The sequence below is a fragment of the Schistocerca cancellata genome, chromosome 6 (genome assembly GCF_023864275.1).
Source record: "Schistocerca cancellata isolate TAMUIC-IGC-003103 chromosome 6, iqSchCanc2.1, whole genome shotgun sequence".
Lineage (NCBI taxonomy): Eukaryota > Metazoa > Arthropoda > Insecta > Orthoptera > Acrididae > Schistocerca > Schistocerca cancellata.
In genome coordinates this window covers 579,514,534-579,527,028 of record NC_064631.1, presented here as the reverse complement: position 1 = coordinate 579,527,028, position 12,495 = coordinate 579,514,534, and the positions used below count along the sequence as shown (strand labels likewise).

The 12,495-nt window shown below is 37.4% G+C and overlaps 1 protein-coding gene across 2 annotated transcripts; it reads right to left on the bottom strand.

Annotated features, from left to right (window-relative positions):
* Positions 1–2,294: 2,294 nt before the first annotated feature.
* On the bottom strand, positions 2,295–12,190 carry LOC126191357 (DNA repair protein XRCC2-like). Of its 2 annotated transcripts, none has more exons than XM_049932200.1 (2): positions 9,886–12,190; positions 2,295–3,145 (listed from the first exon to the last, which is right to left on the bottom strand). In XM_049932200.1, exon 1 carries the CDS (start codon positions 12,055–12,057, stop codon positions 11,224–11,226), a length of 834 nt encoding a protein of 277 aa, XP_049788157.1. In that variant the 5' UTR covers positions 12,058–12,190; the 3' UTR covers positions 2,295–3,145; positions 9,886–11,223. The 2 variants fall into 2 exon arrangements, with proteins under 2 accessions (XP_049788157.1, XP_049788158.1); XM_049932201.1 differs by having other exon boundaries at positions 10,589–12,190.
* Between the last annotated feature and the right edge of the window lie 305 nt (positions 12,191–12,495).

Below are 12,495 nucleotides of genomic sequence, written 5' to 3'. Positions count from 1 at the left end.
TCCGCGCGCTATACGAGATTGGAATAATAGAGAATTGTGAGGGTGGTTCGATGAACCCTCTGCCAGGCACTTAAATGTGATTTGCAGAGTATCCATGTAGATGTAGAGAGCCGATCACACAACCAAGTCTCATACTAGGGTGTCAGCGTAAGAGGTTTTGCATGCTGTGTTCACACAAGTGAAATAGCATTGGCGATTAAATCTTTGCAATTCAATCACCCAAGAGCAATACAACTGACCAGCTTGCTTGTGATATTGATGATATTCAAGTCACGATGTGTCTAGATGAAATGTTTGTGAATAATAATTCGAAAGCAACATGCACGTTTCCTCAAAAGTAAGCGCAACTGCATTAAATAGGGAAGCCTACTTCTATAGTGTGAAAAGGTCTCAAGAAGCGCCTGAGAAAGGAACAGTGATCACTGGAGAGAGTCATCAGAGACCCAAAAGATGGTGAAGTGCCGTTTCATCTGCTGTGAAGACATGCCCCAATTTTCTTCCTCATTGTTAAAAGGTGGAAATGTAGGTGTGCGACTCTCCGCCTCGGAGGTGACATCCTCCTGTATGGGGTGGGTATCCTGAACCTACAGTAGTAGTAGTAGTAGTAGTAGTTGTTGTTGTTGTTCTTGTTGTTGTTGTTGTCACTGTTGTGGTGAAACTGCTATTGGAACTGCTGCTGTTCCACAAGTTGCACAAGCTTTGTGCCCATGGGATGCTGCCAATGTTTTATTCTATCATCAATTATGGTGACCGAGATTCAGCAGAAAGTTGGGAATAATGAAAGAACCTGCTGAGACTGGACTGAGCAGACAGGGTTGTCAAGAGTGGTCTGTCAAGTGTGAACCCAAGGACAAGAACAAGAGGAACGCACAGTGGAGACATCATTGCAGAATAACAAGGTCCAAACAAATGATATGACACTGCAGCAAATACACAAATCAGGACAGAGTTGCTGCATGGTTAGGTTTAACATAAGCCATGAGCACTAATTGGCTGGAATGGTGGGCTTGGCTCATGGCACTGCACATCCAGTGCTGATGAGGTGATTACTGGTATTTGTAGGAGTAGCAGTGCCATCTAGTGGCTGTTATCAAGTTCCCAGCTCTCCAATGGATTTTCAAAATGCTGGGCCGGACTACCAGAGCCAGACTTAACTTCAGGAGGTGGAATATTTAATACTGCTTATAGGCAGCTATTACAAATATTTGTAATTCCCTCCTAACCTCAGCCTTTATTGGGATACAGACAGTATCATAAACTAAACTAAACTCCGTCCGAACATACCATGAAGGTGCAACAGTACCGACCAGCCGCCATGTCATCCTCAGCCCTCGGGTATCACTGGATGCGGATATGGAGAGGCATGTGTTCTGCACACCACTCTCCCTGCTGTATGTCAGTTTTCAAGAACAGAGCTGCTACTTCTCAATCAAGTAGCTCCTCAGTTTGCCTCACAAATACTGAATGCATCCTGTTGTCAAAAGTGCTTGGCAGACCAGATGGTCACCCATCCAAGTGCTAGCCCAGCTCAACAGCACTTAACTTTGGTGATCTGATGGGAACCGTGTTACCACTACAGTAAGACCAACGGTCTATACAGTGTCATAGCAATAAAAAACTGCCCAATAGTCTGGGAGCAACTGCCAAGTGCAAATCCGAAAAGTAAATTAGGTAGCTAAAGGGTCTCTTTTGGTTCAAATATTGCATTAAAGCAGTTTTTCAATGTGTTGTTATTAAGAAGAGGCCAGCATTGAATCCCTGTTCTCCACACTCTAAAGCACTCATATCTGTCATTGCCTTCGTAACTATGTAATGACTTACGTGCATACAGAGAAACTAATGTATTTTAACTGACTGTAATATCTAAGACTGGGCTGAATGTTGTCCCACAAACTCCCTCTCTACATCATATCATTTCCGTGTCAACTCTGTTACTGGCAGTGCAACATTATGCCACACTTCTCACCCAGTTAATCCTGAACATCAGCATACTAACAGATTGTAGAAGACTTTCTCTCATATAAATTAAGCTCTTTTATCTCAAATGCTACTGGATTATTTGAAAGTAATAGAACAATATAAAATTAAAATTCTCTGTAGCAGCCATTTCATGTTTTGTTTGCTGAATATCTTTCTGGGGACAGCACATATTCTCTGTTGCCAGTAGCAGATCTCTCGTATATCAATATGCTTTTGTTTGATAATACTGCTTCATCATTCAACAGAACAAGAAATTTGTAACACAAATAAAAAATTTCATGTATTTCCTTAATAACAAAAAACGGATGGCAGAAAACAACTTCAAAATGTGTGTGGCATGTTCCTTGTATAATGGAAAAGTGAAGATCACCTACATATCCAAAAAATAGAAAACTCTGTTGTGTGTTGTTCTTCAAACAAACTTATTATAGACGACTAATGATTATCTATCCTTTATAGGTAATTAAACACTGGAATATCCAAAATGGAGTATACAAAAGCAATGTCTCCAAGAAAGTTTACATGACACAGTTAACTTCATACAGCATGTGGAAAATAATTTGATATTTCAGTATATTCACAGAAAAAAAAAAACAACTCATTTCTAAAAGGCAACCTTATTCTGCCTATCAGTAACAGAAAAAACTATGTACACATTACTGAATACTGTCCCTGAAATTCAGAAGACTACTGCCTTTATAAGGAAAACATCCTAAGAACATTAAATACATACTGCTGTAACTTTCCACTTTTTCATTTGCTTATACAGAAGACAATTTATAGTTACTGTTGATCATCAGTAGATCACTCTGATCAGTGTTCTGGATTTAATTGTCTGCCATGATGTGTTAATAATACGCCAGTTTTAATAAAGCACCATTCCCTAGGTGAGCTTATTACTAGGATAAGTAAGATACTTCATGCTGCAACCAGTCTTGGTAGATGCTTTTCAGGTCTGCTTCACCACTTTGAGATATCATTATTCATCACCAGGGTGAATTAAAATGTAGAGATCTAGGACATGAATATGTTTTGTTATTCTTCTGGTTCCTAAAACCATCTCTCCTTCTGGGTAACTATGACATTGTACTTGCTGAAGGCCATATGTTAATAAACAAAACGTGAGCAGTAATGCAGCATGGTGTGAAAAGCATGAAGGTGACACCTGGAGAGCAAAAAATGGTTTTATGTGAGAAAACATTATACAAATTATACTACTTCTGTATGGCTATAAGACACTATACACTAACTGTACAACAATGATTATGTTAAAAACTGCATGTTGTACCTGAACAACTTACGCACATTTGTCACACACAACTAGGAATTTTCTGCTTTTCATTTATGTCGAGCATATTGAGATCAAGGAAAGATGGCCATAGAAACAGTAACAACTCTATGTTTGGAAGTAATTATAACCTTGTCAAACTTCAAATCTACAATTTTCTTTTATTATAATGAAACAGTACTTGTAACTGTAGCAAGTAAGTTCACCTCACAATCATTGTCATTGACACTGTATATTTGATAAATTTGTGAAACCAAACAACAGCTGACTGGATTGTAGGTTCTTTTTCATCTAATAATTCACCTGTGACCTCTTTAAATGGTTTCAGGAAATCCACTATTCTTCCTGCAAGCTCATTATCATATCCCTTTAACCTGTAAATGAAATTCTTTTCCCTTAGTAAAACAGTAATTTTGTGATATCAACTGTGTAAGGACTCTAGCATAGTTTACTCTAACTGTTCCAGAATGTGCTGTCCTCTTGTTTCAAAGATTTGCAGAGGCCAATTTTCTTCATGTTCTGTACAAAATATTATGCAATATGTGTTGTTGCTATGATGTTCAGGACGTGATTTAATGATAAGATATCTTCATCAAAAGTGCACCTAACTTTTCTGCTTATACAATAAGCAGCACAAGGAAGTCTTTTATGATTTTTCGTGCTTTTATTAATCGGCAGCCTGGTCGAAGATAAAAACAAAATAATGCAATATGTCAGGCAAAACGTTCCAATCAATCAGTCATTCTATCTATTATTTCTTTCATAACATTTACTCAAAACAAAGATGATGATACTTACCAAACAAAAGCGCTGGCAGGTCGATAGACACACAAACAAACACAAACATACACACAAAATTTACAAAATACAAAGAAAATGTCTGCTTGTGTCTGTGTATGTGCGGATGGATATGTGTGTGTGTGCGAGTGTATACCTGTCCTTTCTTCCCCCTAAGGTAAGTCTTTCCACTCCCGGGATTGGAATGACTCCTTACCCTCTCCCTTAAAACCCACATCCTTTCGTCTTTCCCTCTCCTTCCCTCTTTCCTGATGAAGCAACTGTTTGTTGTGAAAACTCGAATTTTGTGTGTATGCTTGTGTGTCTATCAACCTGCCAGCGCTTTTGTTTGGTAAGTCTCATCATCTTTGTTTTTAGATATATTTTTCCCACGTGGAATGTTTCCCTCTGTTATACAACATTTACTCATGTCTTCTTAATGTCTGTAAATTTGGTTTTAAATAATACATCAGTCACAAAGGACCAGTCTGTGTTTCCGTAATGTGCTGCAAGTATCAAACAATGTATCTGATCAGTCTACATATTGACTGTCACAATACATGTTTCATTAATAAGTTACACGATCACAGAAGGCATTACACTGTTTCAGCAGTGTCAGCCTGTTTGTTGACACGTCTATTTACAGTAGATGAATGTGGCATGACTTCTAAATAATGTGTATTTATATCTGTTAACTCTCATGTTAGTTCTTTGAAACCTACACCAGAAATAGCATTAAAAGGTCTCATATCTTAAGCATATTTTGCTGTTATACTATTTTTTTTTATTACTGCTGGTATCCCTGGAAGGTCTGTGCTTACATGGGACCTCATACAACTGTGTTTCTGTAAATAATTTGTTTCTGACTGGAAACAGAATAACGCAGGACAGTTTATGCACGATATGTACACAGTACACTTGCTACGAGGGTGAGTCAAATGAAAACCTTAAATATTTTTTAAATATTATTTATTGTGAAGTGGTACAAAGCTGTACCACTTTTCAACATAATCTCCCCCATGCTCAATGCAGGTCCTCCAGTTCTTACAAAGTGCATAAATTCCTTTAGAGAAAAATTCTTTTGGTAGTCCATGCAACCACTCATGCACCGCGTGGCATACCTCTTCATCAGAACAGAACTTCTTTCCTCCCATTGCGTCTTTGAGTGGTCCAAACATATGGAAATCACTTGGGGGCAAGGTATGGTGGACGAGGAAGACACTCAAAATGCAGGTCTGTGATTGTTGCAACTGTTGTACGGGCAGTGTGGGGCCTTGCATTGTCATGTTGAAAAAGGACAGATGATTTTTTTAGGAGACCTGTGTATGATACACCGGTGATAGTGGTCCCTCTAGGCATGTAATGCTCCAAAATGACACATTTTTCGTCCCAGAAGAGAGTCAGCATAACCTTCCCCGCTGATGGTTCTGTTTGAAACTTATTTGGTTTTGGCAGTAGTGGCAGCGAGAGACTTCTGGCATAAGGAGTCACCCTAATTCCGCTAACAATCTTGTCAAAGAGAGCAGAGGAGTGGAAAGAGGCTCCGGGCAACCTTGTGGTAAGAAACAGTGCCCAAAGACAGAAGAATCAGTTTTGACCAACAGCATGAGGATGATCCACAGGACATGTGTCCTGTAATTGAAAAAGTGTCATGATGATCTCTGCATTGACTAAAGATTCTAGATTAGTTCCTCACTCACATCTCCAGGAGAGAATCATCAATATGGAAGTGACTGTGATTAAAGGACTGAATAACCAAGAAAGACTAGTATTCTACGAGATGGAGTGTGAAATGTAAGAAGTCTCAATGAGATAGGGAAGCTAGAAAATCTGAAAAGGGAAATGCAAAGGCTCAACCTAGATACAGTGGGAATCAATGAAGTTGCATATAGGGTAATATCTATAACTTCATAGAGTAGAATTCATTATGAATAGGAAAATAAGGTGAGAGTGAGTTACTTTGAAAATTGAGTGGTAGGACTGCTCTCATCTGAATCAACAATGACCCAATGCCAACAACAATAGTTCAAGTGTACATGTCGACATCGGAAGTAAATGATAAAGAGAGAGAACATTTATAAGTACAAGTTTATCAGTACAAAAAGGGGGATGAAAATTTAATAATTGTGGATGATTGGAACACAAATGTGGAGGAAAAAACAGAAGAGGTGGTTAGACGAGAATATGGGCACTGTAGCCTAGAGCACAGAGAAAAACTAAAAAAGTTCTTTGGAAAACTTCAATTGGTAATACCGAATACATTGTTCAAAAATCACAAGAGGCAGTATACTTGGAAAATGCTTGTAGACATGGAGAGATATCAGCTGGATTACATCAAGGTCAAACAGTGATTCTGAAATTAGACATCGGATTGTAAGATATACCCAGAAGCAATTACAGACACAGACATTTCATAATGATGAAGAAATGAGATACTGAAAGTACTGAGAAATGATTATGTATGTTAGAAGTTCCATAAAACTGTAGATCCTGTGATAACGAATAACGTAGCACACAGTTCAGTTGAACAGGAATGGACATCTCTAAAAAGGGCTGTCACAGGATGTGGATGAACAGTTTTAAATGCAAGGAAGATAACTGCAAAGAAACCTTTGGTAACAGAAGAAATACTTCAGTTTTTTGACAAAAGAATGAAATACAAACATTTTCCAGCAAAGGCAGGACTACACTAATGAACACGTAGTGGAAGAAGCTAAGGTGATAGTGGCAGGAAAAATATGATGAAATCAAAAGAGAAATGATCATAAAGACAGATTCAGCATATACTAAAGTTAAAACAACCTTCAGTGAACTTCATAGTAAAGAAGACAAAGGAGAGAACAGAGGTGGGTGGAAGAAGTACACTGAAGTCTTTTACAAAGAAAGGGAGGAAATGCCTGATGTTGTGACAAAAGAAGAATTTGCAGTCAATTGGATGACACAGTCAATTTCAAGAAATTTTCAAAATTTGCCATCAAATACGAAAGGCATAGATAACATTCCTTTGGAATTTCTCAACTCACTGGAGGAAATGGCAACAAAACGCCTATTCGAGTTGATGTGTAGAATATAAGAGAATGGAGACATACAATCTGACTTTTGGAAAAATATCATCCACACATTCCTGAAGATAGCAAGGGCAGATAAGTAGACAAGTACAAAAACTGTGGTGGAATTCACTTACAAAACAGCTGACAAGAATAATACGCAGAATGTAAAAAAAATTAGGATTTTATACATGACAATTAGTTTGGCTTTAGAAAAGGTAAAGGCACTGGAGAGGCATCTCTGACATTGCTCTTGATAACTGAAGCAAGAATTAAGAAAAATCAAGACACCTTCATAAGATCCAATAAGGAACAATATCAATGGAGAGCACAAATGAAATGCTTGTACTAAAAAGGGTATAATACAAGGATGCATCCTTTCTCCACTACTGTTCAATCTGTAGACTGAAGAAGCAATGACAGAAATAGAAGCTAATTTCAGGAGTGCAATTAAAATTCAGGGTGAGAAAATATCAATGATAAGATCTGTTGATAAGATTAACATACACAGTGGATGTGGGAAAGACTTGAAACACTCTTATCAGGCTCAGGACATGGACTGAGAGTAAACAGAAGGTATATGAAAGTGACGAGGATTAGAAGCAATGAGTTTTGGGATTAGTGTCAAAATTAATACCATCAACACAGCAGACAAACTGAAGAACATCTGCTGCCTTGGAAGCAAAATAACATGTGCCAAACAAACCAAGAACAAAATAAGAAGCAGATTAGCAGGTTGAATAAGAGCATTCCAGGCCAAAAGTAGCCTACCAGAATTAAACACTGGCCTTAATTTTAGGAAGAAATTTCTGATAATGAATGTCTGGACCACAGCATCGTATGGAGGTGAAGCATGGACTGTGGAAGAAGCTAAGAAGAAGAGAATTGAAGTGTTGAGATATGGAGGTATAAAAGGAAGCTGAAAATTAGCTGGACCGATAAGATAAGAAATGAGGTTATCCATGGAATCAGGAAGGATAGAAATATGTGGAAAACGTTGAGAAGATGAGACACAATGACAGGATTTGTATTAAGGCAGCAGGGATGACTTCTGTGGTAATAGAGGGAGCCGCAGAGGGTAAAAACTGTATTCTAAAATGAAATGCATGCCTTGCAGTGATAAGAGTTGTACCAAATTGTGGTTAAGCATTATATCTAATAAGATTGTTTTAAGAAGCAGAAAGCAACTTAGTAGAAATGATTTCCCAAAACCATATGCTGGCCTGTGTAGTAAATTTTCACCACTGGTTGTCATGTATCACATGTGATTTATTACAGTACAGTGTGTACTTCCTGAATTCATGCATTCATTCACATGTCTTGTTCCATAAATCTCATCATCGAGGACAGCCTTCACAAATATGGAACAAGTCAAGTTATACATTCACGAGCAGAATTTGTATGCTGTGTCTGTAAATTACAATTTACAATGATATAGAATTTATCAGTGTAATACAAGTAAGAGTTAAGTGATATATAGACACAGGAATGTACCTACATCGTTAATGAGAAGAGGATAATACCATCGCCTGGTCATATGAACAAATTTTATGATTAATGTTAATGTACTCACAGTATTTTGAACTCTGATCTTAATATATGTCAATGACTTCCTAAACAATACATGGAGAAAGATGAACTAGAACAGTCACAACCATAGGAAACGTCTTTTTTTTTATGAGGTTAGCGTTCATTGAGCCATCTGTTCACAGCCAATGTGTACCATTACAGAGTCAGGTCTGAAAATGGTCCAAAACTGGTAACATCATAAAAAAGAAGTTTCTTGCAGTTGTGACTGTTCATGTTCACTTTTAAGTAATAAAAAACTGCTGTACTGCAAGAGAAATGTGCTCAAAAATTAGATGAAGGAAGAGTTCTCTTTCCTCATAGCAGCAACATATATAGTCACTGATAAAATGCCAGAACTCCTAGTTGAGAAGACAACTGGAACCCTCTTTAATGAGTACAACTGAGATATATGTAAAAATTAACATAATACATAAAGAAAACAATCAGCATAAATTTTAGCTTACAGAGAGAAAACAGTTTTAAGCCTCGGTGATAAATCTGTACAGGGTGTCCCATTTACCTTGACCTCCTAAATAACTGTTTGTCCAGGTGCAAATTACAAAATGTTTCAAGCAAATGTTCTTTAGCTGTCAAGAGGACATCAAACGGAATGATTGCCTTCATTGTAGCTTTGTTTTTTGCAAAGATATGAACAGCACTATGACTTTTTTAAATGGCACCCTGTATTTTTTATTCAGTAATTCATTTCCTCTCCTAAAGATCTATTCAAAAATATATCACAGTATACCATTCACTGAAACACAATGTTATTAATTACATAGCAACATTGATGTTGATATTCCCAGCGCTTAGTGCAGGAACTCGGGGTAATGAAACGCATCCACGCGATGACGATGACAAATGTAAACATAAGTAGAATGCACACCCATCATGCCATCAACCATTGTCAGTTGAAGAGTTGTGTGAGTAGAATGAACAGCAACGAAGAGAAGGTAGAAATGCTATTCATCTATGGGGGATGTAAGTTAGCAGAGCAGTAATTGCAATAGGCCTACTGTTTTCTTACGTATGGGTACATTTAGTAGAGTATTTTAGTCCTTTTTAAATACTATTGTGTAGAGTAAGCATACAGTAAAGGCTATCCTTTCCACAAACTGCATTGACATAACGTTAATTTTATTATTGTTGCTGTTGTTGAAGGTAGGCGAAATGCTGCGCAGGCAGCGGAACTGTACAGAGAGCAATATCCTGACAAGAACCCACCTTCCCGACGGATGTTTTCTCGTCTTGTTATGAAGCTTCAGGAAACGGGAAGTTTCAACCCACGACAACGCAATCGTCGTAGCACTCGCACAGACAAAGCTGCCGAAGTTACTGCTTCCATTGCTATGAATCCACATGTGAGCACACGACAGCTTGAACACAAGATTAGCATTCCTAAAACCAGAGTACATCATATTCTTACATGTTACCGATTCCATCCTTACCATGTACACTTGCATCAAGAATTGCATGGGAACTCTCTGGCACTAACTACAACGTAAATACTTCTTACGCAGGAGCATTTTATGCCATTATATCCACTGACTCAGAAATTAAGAAATCCTTAAAAGCACAGCAGGAGCAAGAGAGAGGAAAAGAGGATAGATAACATCCAAATTACCACAGAGCAAAATATACTACTCACAACAATGAAAATTTCGTGTGTCATATGGTACTTCATACTAACAGTAGATTGTTTGCGCCATACTAGTACAACAGCCACAAAGCTTTTGTCAAAACTCTTTAATTATGTATAACAGTATGTACTAACAAATAGTGTACTAATGGAATGTGTCACTGCATCATAGCTGTACTGGTCTAATTGTTTATATTTGCCAATGTAAGCATTTTACAATATCACAAACGGCGACTTTGCCCACAACATGTATTTGAGTCATTCCAACAGTACCTCTCTTTCACTAACCTGTCCATCTGCTACATATTCCTGGCTACTCCCTTGTTCTTTGAATTCCACAATATCTAGCAGCTTGTTGAAATATTATTAAAATGTAATCTTCCTCTAGAAGCTCTTCCTGCATATCTACCACCATTATCTTCCACATCAACTAATTTCATGGCATCAAAATTTGATCTTTAAGGATTCAGATTGCTTTCTTACATATTACCCAATTAGGGCCTACCATTGCCAGAATGTTTCTACAATTTTTCCCAGAAATGACTCATCCTTTCTGCTTCATCCCTTAGAACTTTAAATTTTCTACTCTCCTACAAAAACTATACTTCGAAAAGAAACGTTTTTTTCCCTTCCTCCCATAGTGCAACTATCACAAAAATTATGCTTAAAACAGAAAAATAAATTCTTCCAAGTGTTGGCTATCAAAATTAACAATCCGAGGTCTTTCAAGATCATAATAAAAGAAGTACTCACGATGTGAAATTAAATTTCATTCATAAACTAACTATAACACATAATACAGATAATTCACACTTGATACACTGTAAAAAAAAACATGGCTGAATATATTCTAACAAATAGCAAACGAAGAATAGTAAATTGATGGTATCAGAACTCAACTTTAATATAAGACTATGGCTGCTTTAAGGATTCCATATTAAACCACTGTTATCAATTTTATACAAAATACATTTAGTTTTGCCTTGTCCACTAATCTGTGCATAGAACAGATTATTATTCAATTGGCCCTGACACTGCTGGAGATGAATTCTGTATGTAGGTGTGGTCTTATCATCATGACCGTCTGTGGAAGATTTTGTTGATTGGAAATATGTTTGCTTGGTATACATTAGCACTAGTTTATACTCCATTAGGCACTCCTTTATCGTCTGAAGCATTTTCTTCACGTAAAGATCCATTTTACGAACGCCACCTTGGGCTACATCCTGCCAATAGTACGCCGTTATGCTATCTAGCACCAGCAGACTAACATATCGGTTGACGCTTAACAGCCTTTCTAAAGAATGCAATGTAATTTGATACTGTGCACTGTCGTAGCATTTAAGAATTATAAGTTTTCTTAGAGATTCCTTGATTATTTTCTCCACCGTCGCCGAATCTAACACTGTTTTGTTGTCCTCAACATCTTCACTATGTGTCCTACATTTCATAAGATGTAGCTCCATCAAATTTACAAGTTTTAGCAAATGAAAGTGATGGTCTGTATCCATCAATATAGCCCCAACATTCAGCCCGCCAATATGGAATTTTCCCCATTCTTTCGGTAATACGCATTTCACTAAAAACTTCGTCACAAGTAACGTCTTTCCACACGATGGATCGCCAGTAATTTCAATCACATCATTTAATTCGGGGCCAGTTTCAAATATCACCGTATCTATCCCTTTAAGGCTCAAATTGGCACCACATCTGGATAGAAACTGAACTCCGGATTCCGCATCGCATTGAAATGCCATTACAACCAAAAAAATTACATTTCAATACACTGAATACACGACACTCAAAATAAGTACTTTTCGCGGGGAAAACAAATCCATTTCAAAGATTATAAAAAACGCGGAAGGCATGTAAATACAGCAAAAGTTGATTACTAAACGCCTGAGTCAATCGAAAGCGCCCTCTATTAGCTGACAACGCCGTAGCACGTAACGTCAGCGGCCAAACTATGTCGAGATTATATTCAATTAATATTGAAATTTAGATTTCGTCGAGTGCAGACGGCAGGACAGATATTATAAATTTGTAATCAGTTTCGTTTTGTTGCTATGATTTTAACAAATAACACAGTAACTTAGAGAACCTAATTTGTTGCAGTGTTATGCAACATTTTGTTGCCACTACACATTTTATTATATGTCGCAACGATTACTAACTTTTCTGATAAGCTTCTCGGA